Raw genomic sequence first — 16,839 nt, 5'->3', positions numbered from 1 at the left:
GGCACTGCTGAGCAGAGTCTGGCCCCAGCTTCTTGCTCTCTGCCCTTTACCTATTGGTCGGCATTGAGAAGATCCCCAAAGTCCTTCAGCTGAAGACCGTGCAAGCACAGTTCAGAGCAAAGGTTCCATCTGAATCCCTTCCTAGGAGCTGATCCAAGGGCCCTTCCAGAGGCCTGATGAGAGCAGCAGCACTTGTGCAGAGGCTGGGTTGTGAGCCAGGCAAGGCTGGCTGCTTCCTCCTCGACCTCTTTGTGCCAGGCTGGACTCTGACTCCTGGAGAAGCCATGCTTGTTTAAACTGCAACAATCAACAATGCATCCTGAGGCCCCAGAGCAAAGTCAACAGTAGAAAGTTGTGACTCCAAAGCAGTGGAAGGCTATAAAACCATGATGACAGAGCAAAAAAACCCAAGAGATGAACAGCTTATTTCTTGTTGTTTTGATGCTCTCTGGTTCTGAGGCAACTGTGGGGGTTTCTAACAGGCTGTGGGTGGCCTCCTCCTCAACCTCCTCTGCCTAGAAGAAGCAGCCTGTGGAAGCCTGTTTGGAGAGCAGAGCTCCTGTGCTCTGGTCTCATTTCAAACCATTGTCCCTGGTCCTGTCACTCACAGCCCTTGTCAAAAGTCCTTCCCCAGCTCTCCTGGAGTCCCTCCAGGGCAGGCCTTTGGGAACAGCCCCTCTGCAGCCTTCTTGTAGCCCCCTTCAGCTTCTGGCAGGAGGGGGGGAGTCACCAGGGTCTTCAGTGAGAGATCAGTCTGAGACAGACCACTGGAAGCCCCAGAGCTTTGGGTGGATAAGGAACACGCAAGGCAAATTCTCACCCTGGAGAAGCAGCAAAGCAGGAGGAGCTCTGAATGGCCTCAGGAAAATGGAAAGGAGTGAGATGGATGGAGCTTAGGGGGAAGAGGGGAGATCTGCCATCAGCCTCCAGACACAAGTTGCAGATGCAGGTGTGCCCTTGCAGAGGAACATTTCAGCTGCAAGCTGGACAGCACCACGCTAGGTGGTCATGGGAACAAGAGCAGATGGAGGGATGCTGGTGCAGGAGGTACTGCAGTGCCACACAAGAAAAGCTGTGGGCAGTGGGAGGGAGAAGGGAAACCCCCAGGCTTGGTGGCCATGAGGTTGTCCAGGTGAATGAAAGGTGTGAGTATGTGAGCTGCTGGTGTGCAAAGTCCTGGCAGTGACAGCAGAGCCACTCAACAAAGATCAGCAGCAGGTATTTCCCTGATGTGTCTAGACATGGTCGCTCTCTTCCCCCTCCTTCCTGCCGCAAGTTGGGGTAACGCAGGAAAGGAACAAAGGGGACAGGACCATGTGTGTCTGGTAAACAGCTTCCCTTCTGGGGTAAGAGCAGGTGGGCTGGCCACTGCTCCCTGACCAGGCCTATGTTTCTGCCTTTTATCACCACAGCCTGGCAGAACCCCTTTTCATTGGCAAACTATGGGCTGGCTTCAGTTGCCCTATTGGCCCAGCTGAATCTCGGGCAAGAAATACATACAGGCTGATTTCCAGTCACCTTGCCTTGCTTGAATTGCCTTCTTGGACCTGCCTTGCTTGAAGCTGCCTCGAGTTGCCCTGCCTCAATGTTGCCCTGCCTTGAGTTGCCCTGCCTCAATGTTGCCCTGCCTCAATGTTGCCCTGCCTCAATGTTGCCCTGCCTCGAGTTGCCCTGCCTCAGTGTTGCCCTGCCTCGAGTTGCACTGCTTCGAGTTGCCCTGCCTCGAGTTGCCCTGCCTCGAGTTGCCCTGCCTCGAGTTGCCCTGCCTCAATGTTGCCCTGCCTCGAGTTGCCCTGCCTCAATGTTGCCCTGCCTCGAGTTGTGCTGCCTCTAGTTGCCCTGCCTCTAGTTGCCCTGCCTCGAGTTGCCCTGCCTCGAGTTGCCCTGCCTCAATGTTGCCCTGCCTCGAGTTGCCCTGCCTCAATGTTGCCCTGCCTCGAGTTGTGCTGCCTCTAGTTGCCCTGCCTCGAGTTGCCCTGCCTCAATGTTGCCCTGCCTTGAGTTGCCCTGCCTCAGTGTTGCCCTGCCTCGATGTTGTCTGGTCCACAGCCTGGGATAAAAGCCACAAGCCTACTCACTGCAAGCTAGAGAAGCCACAAGCCTTGCTTCCCCTTGCAACTGGAGTTTTGCCGTACCCTGGACAAAGCAAGCACCCGTCACAAAGAATGCATCATGCAGCCTGCAGTCCTGCTGAAGCCAGAGCAGCCCCGAGACTGCGTGGACTTCCTGCCGGCAACCTGCCGAGCCTGGCACATGAGAGCACCCCAAAAGCCTCAACAGCTAATACACAGCAGCAGCACTCCCCACTTGGGTGGAATCAGCTGTGAGTAATTAATTCATTGCCTCTTTGTCTAAACGGTTCTTGTCAAGTCTCCCCCCTGTGGATGAGCACCATTTTTGCTCCTGGGGACTCTTTCCCTGTTATTTCCTCCTGGTTTGCATTAAATTGTTAACATTTTCATATTTGTCTAAATATTGTACATTCGCATTGTAAATATAAATTCTACCCACACATCAAACCTATTTAATACATTTTTGGCAATTTTTCATATTAATAAAAAGTTTTGATATTTTTATTCATATCCATTTGCCATAACGTTTATGAATTAAATAAATTTCCATAACACACTGACACACCTCAGAGCCACGATGCACCCCAGAGGAACCAGGACAAGCTGGACAAGTGGGACTGGGTTAGTATCCTGAGGTTCAACAATGCCAAGAGCAAGCCCTGCACCTGGGTCAGGGCAACCTCTCCATCAATCCACGCTGGAGATGAAGGGCTGGAGTGCAGCCCTGAGGAGAAGGACTTGGGGGTGCTGGGGGTGCAAAGCTGGAGATGAGCTGGCACTGAGTGCTGCCAGCCCAGCCCCAGCCTATCCTGGGCTGATCCCCTGCAGTGTGGGCAGCAGGGGCAGGGAGGGGATTCTGCCCCTCTGCTTTGCTCTGCTGAGACCCCCCCTGCAGTGCTGGGGCAGCTCTGGAGTCCTCAGCACAGACAGGGACCTGTTGGAGCAGGGCCAGAGCAGGCCACAGCAATGCTGAGAGGGTTGGAAGCACTCTGCTGTGAGGCCAGGCTGGCAGGACAAGTGAGAAGACCGAAAGTGGCAGAGTAGACCCAGGACAGCCTCTCCTGGCCACTATCTCCTGGATTCTGGGGCCAGATTTCCCAAGGTCAGCTGAGTTTGACACAGAAAGCCAACTGAATTTTGCCCCTTGGGATGGTTCCCAGCAAGGAACTGTGTCCTAGAGATTTTGAAGAGCTGGAGCTGTGGCTCCAAGTGGAGCCAAGGGTTTGTGCAAGCCCCGGGCAGGTGGGGTCACCGTGGAACAGCTACATAAACCGTCGGGGAGCTGAGAACAGAGCAGCAGCTGGAGCAGAGGCAGGACCTCTGTCCTAGAGTCCAAAGAGCTGGGGAGGTGGTGCCAGGAGTCAAATGAGTGCAAGTCCTGCGTGGATGGGCTGGCCATGGCCATGCTATAAAGAAGCATCAGGGAACTGAGCACACAGCAGCAGCTGGAGCAGAGGCAGCAGCAGCAGCATGGGAGAGCTTCGCGTCCACTCCGTGCTGGTGACCGGTGCCAACCGGGGCATCGGCCTGGGGCTCGTCCAGCACTTCCTGGGGATGCCAACCCCACCCAAGGTGGTCTTTGCAGGGTGCCGAGAGCCCAAGGGGCAGCGAGCGCAGGTGAGGCTGGGCTGGAACGCACTGGGCATGGCTGGGGACGGTAGCTGGGGGACAGGGCAGCAGCTGCAGTGGGGAGGGGGCTTGCAAAGGGCTAGGGGTGCAGCCGGGCACCCACGGCACAGGGCACTGTGCTGGGCTGGCTGCGGGACCAGCTGGCCAGGGGCTGTGTGGAGGGGACAGTGGCACATGGGAGGGAGCCTCTGCACAGCCCCTGCTGCCTCTCTCTGCCCACACAGTTCCCTCTCTGCAGGAGCTACAGAACCTGGCCTCCAAGCACCCCAACCTGGTCATCCTCCCTCTCGGTAGGTGCCCCACAGTGGGGGTCCCTCACCCTGGTTCCTCTGTCCAGTGCCCAAGATGGAGCCTTCCCTATGGGCAGGTGCCTGCAGACACCAGGCACTGCCATCCCTTCTGCCCTTGACCAGCCCCAAGGGAACATCCCCACGGGGACACGGAGGACCTCATGGGACACCAGGGGGCTGTGGGCTCTGACCTGCCCTGTGCTGGCTCTGCAGACGTCTCCAACCCTGCCAGCATCAAGGCAGCTGCAGCCACAGTCGAGAAGCACCTGGGGGGCTCAGGGCTGACCCTGCTCATCAACAATGCTGGGATGCTCAAGATTACTCCACCTGAGGATGTGACCCTGGAAGACATGATGCAGGTTTACACCACCAACACCATTGGGCCCATGCTGATGGGCCAGGTGAGAGCCTCACCTGAGCTGTGCTGTCCCAGTGGAGCATAAAGTACAGGTGGGAGAGGGCCCTGCCTCTGCTCACTGGGAAGCTTGTGGAGCTGCAGCCTGGAGCTCACTACCTAGAGCCTGTGGGACTGGGGCAGTGGGAAAAGGAGGAAGGATGCTCTGGAGTTGCTTCCAATGTTGTCTGCTGGGGAAGGAGCTGGTCCTCACACTTTGTGCCACCTCCATGTGTGCCCACATCTCCTCTTCTTTCCCCCAAGGCGTTCCTGCCCTTGCTGAAGAAGGCTGCCCAGGGGAGCCCAGGCTCAGCACTGAGCTGCAGCAAGGCAGCCATCGTCAACATCTCCAGCATTGCTGGCTCCATTGCATCCTCCCTGAGTTTGGATCCAATGCATATTCTCTCCTACCGCTGCAGCAAGGTACCCCCAGGCCATGCTGAGCACTGATTTGCTGTCCCTGTCCTGGCATCTGGACATGGCCCCCAGCAGCCAGCCTTCCCCTGACCCCAGCAGCCTGTTCTGTGTCCCTACAGGCTGCTCTCAACATGCTGACCAAGTGCCAATCCCTTGGGTATCGGGAGCACGGCATCCTCTGCGTTGCTCTGCACCCTGGATGGGTTCAAACTGACATGGGAAGCGCTGGTGGGCGAAAGGTACAGCGCCACCATGGCAGTGCCCTCAGTGCTGCTACCCTCAGTGCTGCTGCCCTGCTTGCCCCTGGCTTCCTGGTGCCCCAATCCCCTGAGCTCCCGCTGGGCCCCATGCCCAGGCCTGGTGCTTTCCCCTCAGCCCAAGGGGCTCCTTCCCTTGGCCACAGCTGCACCAGGGCAGCCCTCAGCCAGGCCTGGGCAAAAGCTGTCTGCGTCCATCTGCCCCACAGCCCCCCGTGACACTGGACGCCAGCGTGCGAGGGATGCTGAAGGTGATCTCCTCCCTCTCCGAGAAGGACACTGGCACCTTCCTGGACTGGGAAGGGAAGGTGGTGCCCTGGTGAGATGCCAGCCCAGCCTGCTGGCAGCAGGGCTCTGTGCTGCTGCTCCCTGGGCCAACATCTCAATAAACCTCTGCCTGCAAGCAACAGCCTCTCTGCCCTGCCCTGCCTTGCCCTGCCCTGCCCTGCCCTTGTGTGCCTCCAGAGCCCCCACAGCCATGGGCACAGGGAAGCAGCCTTCGGAGCTGGCCATACCGCCACTGCCCTACCTTAGAGGGAGAGCCACAGTGGTGGGGCCTGGTCCTGCTGACCCTTCCCAGCACAGCACAGGACCTTCTCTGTCCCCATCATAGGCTCACAGGATGTTGGGGTTGGAAGGGACCTCTGGAGTCCAAGTCCCCTGCCTGAGCAGAATCCAGCGCAGGTTGCACAGGAACACATCCAGACAGGGGCTGAAAGTCTCCAGAGAGGAAGACTCCACAATCTCTCTGGGCAGTCTGCTGCAGATCTCTGTGACCCTTATGGTCAAGAAGTTCCTACTCATGTTGAAGTGGAACCTCCTGTGCTGCAGTTTCCATCCATCGCCTCTTGTCCTATCCCAGGGCATAAGTGAGCAGAGGCTGTCCCTGATCCTTCCTTCCTGACCCACAGCCCTCAGATATTGACAGACATTGATCAGATCCCCTCTCAGCCTTTTCCTCTCCAGACTAAACAGCCCCAGGGCTCTCAGCCTCTTCTCATCTGGCAGTGCTCCACTCCCTTTATCATCCTTGTAGCCCTCCCTTGGACTTTCTCCACCAGAGCCCAGAACTGGATGCAATATTCTGGGCTGGGAATTGACTAGGACAGAGTAGAGGGGGAGGAGAATCTCCCTCAATCTGCTTAAAGATCTCATTGGCCCTCTTGGCCACCAGGGCACATTGCTGTCCCATGGAGAACTTATTGTGCACCAGAACACCCAGGTCCTTCTCCACAGGGCTGTTCTCTAGCACATTACCTCCAAACCTGTACTGGTGCAGTTTATTCTTCCTCCCCAGGTGCAGGACTCTGCACTTATTCTCGTTGAACCTCATTAGGTTCCTCTCTGCCCAGCTCTCAATCTGTCCAAGTCTCTGAATGGCTGCACAGCCTTCAGGTATGTCAGCCAAGACACCCAGTTTGGTATCATCAGCAAACATGCTGAGCAGACTCTGTCTGTCTGTCCCCTCATCAATGGACTGGACTCAGCACTGATCCCTGGGGGACTCCACCTATCACAGGTCTCCAGCTGGACAAGGCACTGTTGACCACCACTCTTTGCTCTCTATTGTGTCCCCAGTTCCTGATCCCTCTCACTGCCTGTTCTTCTGTCCCACACTTCCTGAACTTGCTCACAAGGATGTTCTGGGAGGCAGTGTCAAAAGCCTTGCTAAGGTCAAGGTAGACTACATCCCCTGCTCCTACTCATTCAGATAGGACATCACAGAATGATCTCAGATTAGCCAAGCCTAATTTCCCCTTGGTAAATCCATGCTGAGTACTCCTGATAATGTTTTTCTCTTTGTGCCTGGAGATGCTCTCCAGAATGAGCTGCTACATCATTTTCCCAGGGATGGAGGTGAGGCTGACTCCTCTATAGTTCCCTGGAACCCTCTTCCTTGCTCTTTTGAAGCCTGGAGTGACACTGGCTTCCCTCCAGTCCTCAGCATCTCTCCCATCTGCCACAATTTTGCCAAAATGATGGAGAGTGGTAGAGCAACAACATCAGGCAGTTCCCTCAGCACTCTGGGGTGCATCTCCTGAGGGCCCATGGAGCTGTGTATATTCCATTTGGGTAACTGATCCCTAACACACTCTTCACTGATTAGTGGACAATCTTCCCTCCTCCAGGATCTGGAGTTGACAGGTCTTAGGAGTAAAGACTGAAGCAAAGGATTCAGTATCTCTGCTGAAAAGTTACAGAGGTATAAGGGAAGGGATAAATAAATAACATAGATTCAAAATGAGATGCAGCTGGCAATGGATTCCCTTGGCTGTAAGTCCCTCCATGTGGAGCAGACCCAGCAAAAAATAAAAAGGTAAAGTTGAGAAAAAATGAAAAGCATTTAGTAGAAGGAAGTTTAGACACATACAAGGGAAAGAGGTCAGTACAGCTATATACAGAACCAGACCACAGCTGGAAATGTGGCAGTGGATTCTCTGGATGCAGTCCCCAAACACATGGAGCTGGGCCAGACCATGTGGGTAGGCAGGGGTAGCAGCAGCAGATGGGTGGAGCAGATGCCAAGGCAGGAAAAAGAGGGAGGCAGGGAGTTGACTCTCTTAACTGGGGTTGTGGATAGGAAGTGGGAGGGGAACAAACTTTGACCTAGGTCTCCCTGCCCACCTGGGGTTAGGTTTCCAGCCCACACCCCAGGGCTGGGCTTAGCCCGGGACAGTCATGGATTCACAGAATGGTTTTGGGTGGAAGAGGTCTTTGAGGTGCTCAAGTCCCACAGTGAACCCAGCACTGCCAGGGCACTACTAACCCGTGGCCCTCAGCAACACATCTCCACCGCTCTGAAACCTGCCCAGGGATGGAGACTCCACCCGGGCAGCTGTTCCAAACCTCAAGGGGTTGACAACCCTCAAGGGGAAGAAATTGTTCTGCATGTCCAACCCAAATATGCCCTGGAGCAACCTAAGGACATTTCCTCTCATCCTGCCACTTGCTACATGGGAGAATGTGATAGTTTTAAGGCTACCCCTTTAATTTTGTCTCACAAAGGTTGAGCAGAAAAGTGACAGAATGTAAATAAATCACTACTGGGTGTAAGAAAGCAAAATAATGATAATTCTAAACATTTCCCTTGGAGAGAGAGAAATGTTTAAGAGTCAGTACTCAAAACAAGGTACGGGCAGTCTCTGTTAGTCTCTGCTCTGTTCTTCTGGCTGGAGATAAGACACACTCACCTACTGACCTTGACAAGCTAAGGTTAACCAACCTCTCAGCTTCTTGGCTTTCCTCCTTCTGCCGGGGGGGTCTGGGGAAGTTGGGGGGAAGAAGCACAGCCCATCTGGGGCCAGGGGGCTTTGTTGTGTTTTTTTGGTTGATTGTACATATTTGTAAATGTTGTGAGTAGTGTCTATTTGTACACATTCATTGAGTTTCATCAGAGATTGTAGTTTTGCCTGTAAATACAGTTTCATTTGCTTCCAGACTGAGCTAGCCTGGTTATTGTCAGTGTGGGAGGGGGATTTTAACCCACCACACTGTAACAGAGAAGAGACCAACCCCACCTGGCTCCAACCTCCTCTCAGGGAGCTATAGAGAGCAATGAAATCTCCACTCAGCCTCCTCTTCTCCACACTAAATACCCCCAGCTCCCTCAGCTGCTCCTCATCAGCCCTCTTCTCCAGACCCTTCCCCAGCTCTGTTGCCCTTCTCTGGACCTGCTCCAGCCCCTCCATTTCCGTCTGGGAGTGAGGAGCCCAAAACTGAACCCAGTGCTCAAGGTGTGTCCTCCCCAGTGCCCATTCCATGGGGACAATCCCTGCCCTGCTCCTGCTGGCCACACCATTGCTGATCCAGGCCAGGCTGCTGGTGCCCTTCTTGGCCACCTGGGCACACACTGGGCTCATCTTCAGCTACTTTCACAGAGCAGCCCCAGGTCCTTTTCTGCTGGGCACTTTCCAGCCACTCTGCCCCATCCTTGGAGCCTTCATGGGGTTGTTGTGACACAAGTGGAGGACCCAGCACTTGGCCTTGTTGAACCTCATCCCATTGGCCTCAGCCATGGATCCAGCCTGGCCAGGTCCCTCTGCCACTCTACACTGCCACCCAGTTTGGTGCCATATGCAAACTTCCTGAGTGTGCTTCCCTGCCCAGACCAATAATAAAGATGTTAGAGAAGGGGCCCAGCAGGGAGCCCTGGGGAACACCACTAGTGTCCAGCTGTCTTGGAGCTCTGCAGCCATGCACCTTGTCACCATGTCCCAGGCAGCACGGAAGAGGCAGCACTGTGCCAGCAGCACCTGTGCTGTGGATGTGGCAGAGAAAGCCAAGGGAGCTTTGCCCTTTGATAAGGTGGGCTGGCATCCAGCCAGGATCTCTGTCCTAGAGTCCAAAGAGCTGGGGAGGTGGTGCCAGGAGTCAAGTGAGTGCAAGCCCTGCATGGGTGGGGTTGGCCATGGCCATGCTATAAAGAAGCATCAGGGAACTGAGCACACAGCAGCAGCTGGAGCAGAGGCAGCAGCAGCAGCATGGGAGAGCTTCGCGTCCACTCCGTGCTGGTGACCGGTGCCAACCGGGGCATCGGCCTGGGGCTCGTCCAGCACTTCCTGGGGATGCCAACCCCACCCAAGGTGGTCTTTGCAGGGTGCCGAGAGCCCAAGGGGCAGCGAGCGCAGGTGAGGCTGGGCTGGAACGCACTGGGCATGGCTGGGGACGGTAGCTGGGGGACAGGGCAGCAGCTGCAGTGGGGAGGGGGCTTGCAAAGGGCTGGGGGTGCAGCCGGGCACCCACGGCACAGGGCACTGTGCTGGGCTGGCTGCGGGACCAGCTGGCCAGGGGCTGTGTGGAGGGGACGGTGCCATGTGCAGGAGGCACAGAGCCCAGTTCCGTGGGAGCAGGCTGCTGGTGTGAGGCTGGGCTGGGATGGAGCCAGAGCAACCCCAGCGTTGCCTGGGAAAGGCTCAGCCTCTGCACAGCCCCTGCTGCCTCTCTCTGCCCACACAGTTCCCTCTCTGCAGGAGCTACAGAACCTGGCCTCCAAGCACCCCAACCTGGTCATCCTCCCTCTCGGTAGGTGCCCCACAGTGGGGGTCCCTCACCCTGGTTCCTCTGTCCAGTGCCCAAGATGGAGCCTTCCCTATGGGCAGGTGCCTGCAGACACCAGGCACTGCCATCCCTTCTGCCCCTGACCAGCCCCAAGGGAACATCCCCAAGGAGACACGGAGGACCCCATGGCACCAGGGGGCTGTGGGCTCTGACCTGTCTTGTGTTGGCTCTGCAGACGTCTCCAACCCTGCCAGCATCAAGGCAGCTGCAGCCACAGTCGAGAAGCACCTGGGGGGCTCAGGGCTGACCCTGCTCATCAACAATGCTGGAGTTGCAATGATGAGCTCACTTGACAGTGATACCCTGGAGGACATGACAAAGGTTTACACCACCAACACCATCGGTCCCTTGCTGATGGGACAGGTGAGAGCCTCACCTGAGCCCCAGCATCACAGCAGAGCTCTGGAGACCCCTCCCCATGGCCCTGGCTCCGTGACCTGCACTGTGCCTGGAGGCATGAAGGGCTGGTGGGAGAGGGTTCTGCCTTCACTCCAGTGCTGAGGGACTGTACCTCAACATGAAGGTTGTCGAGTCACAGAATGTTAGGAGTTGGAAGGAATCTGTATTGAGGCCAACTCCCCTGCAAAGCAGAATGACCAAGGGTAGGCCACACAGGAACTCATCCAGGTGGGTTTGGAATCTGTCTAGACAAGGAGACTCCACAACCTTTCTGGGCAGCCTGCTCCAAGCCTCCAGCACCCTCACAGTAAAACTGTGTTTTCTCACATTGAGATGGAACCTCCTGGGATTGAGTTCCTGTCCATTGCTCCTCATCCTGTCACTGAGAAGAGACTGGCTCCAGGAGCTGGAGCCTGCTGCGCTGCAGCAGTGAGAAGAGGGCCAAGGATGCTCTGTAGCTGGTGCCAATGTTGCCTGGTGGGCCTCCTGTGCGACCTCTGTGCAGGGCCCTAACTCCTCTCTCCTGCCAGGCGTTCCTGCCCATGCTGAAGAAGGCTGCCCAGGGGAGCCCAGGCTCAGGGCTGAGCTGCAGCAAGGCAGCCATTGTCAACATGTCCAGCATTGCTGGCTCCATTGAGGAGATGTACGTCTGGGAGTATGGACAGGTCATCTCCTACCGCTGCAGCAAGGTACTGCCCCCATATCACCTCACACCCCTGACACCTTCCCTGCACAGGGCTTCATCTCCTGTGTCCCTCTCATGGTACACTCCTGTGCCTGGTCTCATGTCCCACATATAAAGGGATAATCCAGAATGGGTCCTCACCTAGGCAAGCTGCCTCCACCTTCCCTTCCCTGCCCCAGCTGTAAGGTCTGGACATGGCCCCCTGCAGCCAACCTTCCCCTGCCCCCAGCAGCCTGTCCTCTGTCCCCACAGGCTGCTCTCAACATGCTGACCAAGTGCCAGTCCCTGGGGTACCAGGAGCACAGCATCCTCTGCATTGCTCTGCACCCTGGCTGGGTGCAAACTGACATGGGGAGTGGAGGATCACACAAGGTAAGAGAGGTTCTAGGACAACCTTTGTGTCTGGGACTGCAAAACTTCATTGTGCATCAAACAGTCCCAGACACTCCTGCCCCTGGGGAGGAACAACCTCTTGCACCAGCACAGCTGAGGGCTGACCTGCTGGAAAGCAGCCCCACAGAGAAGGATCTGGGAGGGCTGGGGGCTAAGTTCCCCATAAGCCAGTAATGTGTCCTTGTGGCCAACAAGGCCAGTGGGGTCCTGAGCTGCATTCAGAAGAGTGTGGCCAGCAGGGCAAAGGAGGTTCTCCTCTCCCTTTGTTCTGCTCTGATCAGACCACACCTAGAGTCTGGACTCCCCAGTTCAAGAGAGACAGGGAACTGCTGGAAAGAGTCCAGCAGAAGCTACAAAGATGCTGGGGGGTCTGTGAGGAGCAAAGGCTGAGAGCCCTGGGGCTGCTGAGCCTGGAAAAGAGCAGCCCCAGAGGGGATCTGGGCAATGCTCAGCAAGAGCTAAAGGAGCTGTGGGGAGCAAGGGGCTGAGGCCAGGCTCTGCTCAGTGGTGCCCAGGGACAGGACAAGGGGCAGAGGGCAAAAACATCTGAGCAGGAGGAGAAAGTTGTTTGGTGTGAGAGTGCTGGAGGCCTGGAGCAGGCTGCCCAGAGAGGTTGTGGAGTTTCCTTCTCTGCAGAGCTTCCAGCCTCCCCTGGCCATTGTGCTCCTGGGCAAGCTGCTTTGGCAGTGAGATTGGACTGGGTAATCTCCAGAGGTCCCTTCCAACCCCACCCTGCTGGGACTCTGTGACATGCTGGGGTCTGGGGAGCTCTTTGGCAAATACCCTGAGCTGGAGGCACACAGGGGAAGAAGATGAGAGCCAGGGAACTCTCACTGCCCAGAGCTGGCCTCTCCTCACTCTGTCCATGCCCTGAGCAGTGATCTGCTGTGGGTCCAGCCTTGGCCAGGCCTTTCACAGTGGCTGTATTTCTCCTTCTGGCCCTGCAGCCCCCCTTGACAGTGGACGCCAGTGTGCGAGGGATGCTGAAGGTGCTCTCCTCCCTCTCCGAGAAGGACACCGGCACCTTCCTGGACTGGGAAGGGAAGGTGGTGCCCTGGTGAGATGCCAGCCCGGGATCCTGACAGCAGGTCCCTTTGCCTGTGTCCCAATAAACCTGTGACATGTAGCACTCTTAGAGCCTTCCTCCTGCTCTCCTTTCGAACTCCATCCTGAAGGTCTTCACTTGTGCTCTGAGACAACTTCTCAGAGTCCCTTCTCAGTACAACTGAGCTAAGCTGATCTCTGTCTGGGGGTCTGGCCACCATCCTGGCACAGAGGCTCATCCCACAGCTCTCCCTCTTAATGGCAGCACCATCTTTTGTTGCATCAAGCCCCCTCCCAGTGAACCTTTCGTTGCTTCTAAGACTGAGGACCAGCAGAACACTGTTCCTCCTTGGCTCTTCTGTTGCATAGGTAGGGAAGAGATCACCAATGCCCTCTAGGAACCTCCTGGTTTCTTATGTTCTGTTGCACTGTCCTTGCAGTAGACACCAGGCTGTTTTAAAAACCCCATGAAGACCAGGACTTGGTGCGTAAAAAGCCTCATACACTTGCTCCTCCTGACCAGGCAGCCTCCATCAGCCACCCACCACAATGACACCAATCTCAGGCTTCATATTCCTCCTGACCTGTAAACTCCCAGCTGGCTCATCCCCCATGGTGGAGTTCCCTGCACTCCCACTGCTCTCTCACACAAAGGGAAACCACACAGAGGTGCCCCTGAGCCCCACCAGTGTCCCAAGACTGAGGATGCAGCTCTGTCTGTGCCTTCATCTCTAAGCCTTGTTTGTATCCTAGGAGCCACTGTGTACATCCCCACCCCACCCCAGCACAGCCTCTCCAGTCAGGACCAATGAGCTGACCAGCACCTCTGGAGTGGGTCTGGGAACCTGTCCATGGATATTCATGACCCCTCGTGCTCCTTGAGGAGTGGGCAGTGAGGTGGGAGTAGCTCTGTGAGGCAAAACCAGGAGGGATTTGAGGGGATTAAAGAGGGGGCAGGGAGGCCTTGCAGCCCCTCCGTGACTTAATCTGGGATCACACTGGGACATTTCATGTCAGGATGGAGCTGAGGCCCTTGGGTGAAGTCAAAGAAGGAGGTGGAGAGCATGGAGGAGATGTTTCCTTCTCTCCCTCCTGCTATAGGATCTAACCTGGAGGCAGTGGGGACAAAGATGGAAAGCCTGTGGCCAGATGCATTGCCAACACTTCAGAACCTTCCTCCTAGTGGTGAGGCTTGCAGGAGTTGTTCTCTGAGAGTTGTGGACAATATTTGCTGTGAGAGAGGCCATGGAAACATCAGAGGCTTTGTGGGGAGGACTGGACAGAGCTCTGCCTGATCATCCTCTCTTGCCTCAGGGACCAGCTTCGCAGCCAGGACTCCTGGGTCCCCTTCCCGCAGCCCTCCCTCTGCCCCTGCCTTGCTGCTCACTCCCCAGGGCAGAGCTCCTGGCACCCAGGGTTTTTCCTTGCCATCCAAAGGGGGTTGTCCACCCAGAGCTCCGAGCCATGGTGGCCATGCAGAGTCCACAAGCACAGAGAGGGCTGTCAGGGGGAGATACATGGAGTTCTCCTGAGCCTTTGAGCCCTCTGTGGTCACCTCACCATCCTCTTGATGCTGTGGACATCTATTCCACATCTGCTGTTACAAGGAGCACCTTGGAATTCTTAACTTGGGTGGCAGAAGATGTAACTCAGCAGCTGCTGAGAGGGTGCTGAAGGGTACTGAGCTACTGAGCTTGCTGGCCTGCAGCATGACACAGCTTTCATTTGCTTTCCAGAGCTCCCCATGGTTTAGGACTGCGTGGCTGCATGCATTAGATGGCACCTGGCACAGGACAGGGAGAGTCTTGAATCCTCCTTCTCCTTCCATGGCACCCTGGAGTGCCAGCACCTCCCCACTCCAAAAGGAACAAGAGGCAGCAAGCATGACACAGGGCTTCTCCCTGGCACATCTGGTAAGAACCAAACCCCAGATGGAGTAGAAGAAAGTGTTAGGTACTTTCTGGGTCTTCTCTCACCTTCACTGCTACCATGGGAAGACCATAACCTGGTCCCTCTTTAAGGGTTGGTCCCTGTTGGAAACCCTTCCCATCACATCCAGGGGAGGGATGTGGGCTCTGCTGTTGCTTCTCCCAAAGCTTTCTTGAGCAGAGCAGAGGAGCAAACAAAGCCCTGGAGCATGTTTGCTCTCCAAAGCTTTCTCAGTGTCCCAGCTCAGCCTTTGCAGGCTTGGGGTGGGCCATGCAGAAGACAGCATCTCCATGCTCTGGCAGGTCACTGGATACTTAGAACTGCTCCTTCTTTTTACCTCCCCTGTTCTCAGGGTGTCCCACTGATAGAAACTGAGGCATTCAGTGTTCTGAGAGACAACAGCAAGGTTTCCATGGCTTGGAGATCCCTGTTCTGTCTGCCCAAGGCAGCTGCAAATGAATGCAACCTCATCCATGCTGCAGAAGCTGTTCCCAGGAAGAAGATGGGTTCAGATCTTTGCCTGCCCTTGCACCACCCTTGAGGTGCACGCCAGCTGCTGTCAAGGCATGACTGAATGCCTCAAGATGTCATGAGACCAACCTCAGCTTGGTCAAGAGGCCACCCAGGAACAAGTTCTCAGCAGGACCCACTGGGTGTCACACCTTCAGCTAGAGGATTGCTTCTTTGCCTGCTTTCACTTGTGGCTTTGTACCAGCTATAGCTGCACAATGGGAGGACCACTGCATGCAGATTGTCACTCGCTGGAGCTGTTGTTTCTCCTCAAATGGAGATAAAGCTCAGGCTCCACATTTAAGGTGCTGCTCATCTACTTGTAAGGGCAAAGGTCAGAGTTTCTGCTGCTCCCTTCAGAGCAAAGTTGGTACAAGTCACTTGTAGGCACACCAGAACAAGGGCAAAGACAGGAGCCTGTGGAAGGACTCGTGGGTGGTCAGATCTGCCGTGACTCGTGGTCAGTGCAGTTGCAGTTGGACATGAATGATGCTGTGGGGCAGGGAGAGCCTTGGTCTGTGTTTGGAGGGGTTCTTCTCTTTCACATGACCCCCATCTTCCCTCTGAAACATCAGGAGGGTGCTTGGCATGAGAGGCAGAGGGACAGAGGGACACTGCTGTGGCACAGAATCAGCTGGAGTGCCCAGTGTGTGGGCATGCCTGTGGGTGGGTACCATAGGTGTTGTGGTGGGATCTGCAACCATCCGCCCTGCCCTCCCACATGGTGTTCATCCCCCAGGCACTCTTAGGGGCTGTTAGAACAGGATTCAACACTTCTCTGGAGCAATGCCTTGCCTGAAGCTTCTGACACTTATTCATAGATTCACAGGATGGGTTGGCTTGGAAGGGACCTCAAAGATCATCCAGTTCCCACCCTCCTCTCAGGGAGTTGTGGAGAGCAATGAGGTCTCCCTCAGCCTCCTCTTCTCCACACTAAATACCCCCAGCTGCCTCAGCTGCTCCTCCCCAAGCCCTCTTCTCCAGACCCTTCTCCACCTTTGTTGCCTTTCTCTGGACCTGCTCCAGCCCTCAGTGTCCTTCTTGGAGGGAGGACACCCTAACCTTCAACCAAACCAGGCTACTCAGCTAAATTCCACACCTGCTGTGTAACTCAGACTTAGCTGAAACTGTGGTGACTCTAAATTTGCTCTGTTACAGAACAATGCCCCCACTGCATGATGCCACCGTGGTACAACACCCCACCCCCAAGCGCACTGTCCTGGGCAGCCACCTCGATGATGCAGCGAGGTTTGGAGTGCCGGCGCAGGGCGGGGGTTCGGCCGCAGAGCAGGGCACGGTGCTGGGGCGTGACGCCGCTGGTGGCAGTACAGTGGCTGTGATCGTATAGGGGTCAGTACTCTGCGTTGTGGCCGCAGCAACCTCGGTTCGAATCCGAGTCACAGCAACACTTTTGGCAGCAGCCTGGCTGCGTGCAAAGGATGGGCTGGAAACACAAAGCTGGCATCTGCTGGCATCTGCGAGGAGCTGGGGTGGCACTGCAGTGCCCCAGGAGGTGGCCCCAAGCTCTGATGTCCTCTCTGCTCCTAAGAGTGACCAGACTCCTGCCTATGATTTTCCAACCTGTAGTCACTGTACAAGGTCTCTCTGGTGGGGCCTCAGTGGGAAAGAAACTTCAGCTTCTCCCTTATGCAGGCAAGGCTGGAGAATGCAGAAGAAATCCCTCAGCTTCCCACCGTGCCTCCACCCTTCCTCCCTGTTCTGCACAACCAGGAGCAGAAGACACTGTGGCCACCCTGCAGAG

General features: G+C 56.0%; 2 protein-coding genes across 2 annotated transcripts; both read left to right on the top strand.

Annotated features, from left to right (window-relative positions):
• Positions 1 to 3,542: 3,542 nt before the first annotated feature.
• LOC128979076 (C-factor-like) lies at positions 3,543 to 5,382 on the top strand. Its single transcript, XM_054397169.1, has 6 exons — positions 3,543 to 3,689; positions 3,940 to 3,991; positions 4,205 to 4,392; positions 4,650 to 4,808; positions 4,922 to 5,041; positions 5,269 to 5,382. Exons 1-6 carry the CDS (start codon positions 3,543 to 3,545, stop codon positions 5,380 to 5,382), a joined length of 780 nt encoding a protein of 259 aa, XP_054253144.1.
• Positions 5,383 to 9,540: 4,158 nt separating this feature from the next.
• Positions 9,541 to 12,660, top strand: LOC128979100 (C-factor-like). The gene is made up of 6 exons (XM_054397193.1): positions 9,541 to 9,687; positions 10,030 to 10,081; positions 10,293 to 10,480; positions 11,047 to 11,205; positions 11,454 to 11,573; positions 12,542 to 12,660. The coding sequence occupies exons 1-6, from the start codon at positions 9,541 to 9,543 to the stop codon at positions 12,653 to 12,655; spliced, it is 780 nt and encodes a 259-aa protein (XP_054253168.1). The 3' UTR covers positions 12,656 to 12,660.
• The last annotated feature ends 4,179 nt before the right edge of the window (positions 12,661 to 16,839 follow it).

Source organism: Indicator indicator, chromosome 42 (assembly GCF_027791375.1).
Source record: "Indicator indicator isolate 239-I01 chromosome 42, UM_Iind_1.1, whole genome shotgun sequence".
Lineage (NCBI taxonomy): Eukaryota > Metazoa > Chordata > Aves > Piciformes > Indicatoridae > Indicator > Indicator indicator.
The sequence above is the reverse complement of the archived record's forward strand: the minus strand, read 5'-3'. Positions and strand labels throughout refer to the sequence as shown.

Coding starts and splice junctions, on each gene's coding strand:
- LOC128979076 (XM_054397169.1), top strand. CDS start 3,543: ATGGGAGAGCTTCGCGTCCACTCCGTGCTGGTGACCGGTGCCAACCGG. Junction 3,690..3,939: donor CCAAGGGGCAGCGAGCGCAG/GTGAGGCTGGGC, acceptor CCCTCTCTGCAG/GAGCTACAGAACCTGGCCTC. Junction 5,042..5,268: donor GAAGCGCTGGTGGGCGAAAG/GTACAGCGCCAC, acceptor TCTGCCCCACAG/CCCCCCGTGACACTGGACGC.
- LOC128979100 (XM_054397193.1), top strand. CDS start 9,541: ATGGGAGAGCTTCGCGTCCACTCCGTGCTGGTGACCGGTGCCAACCGG. Junction 10,082..10,292: donor CCTGGTCATCCTCCCTCTCG/GTAGGTGCCCCA, acceptor TTGGCTCTGCAG/ACGTCTCCAACCCTGCCAGC. Junction 11,574..12,541: donor GGAGTGGAGGATCACACAAG/GTAAGAGAGGTT, acceptor CTGGCCCTGCAG/CCCCCCTTGACAGTGGACGC.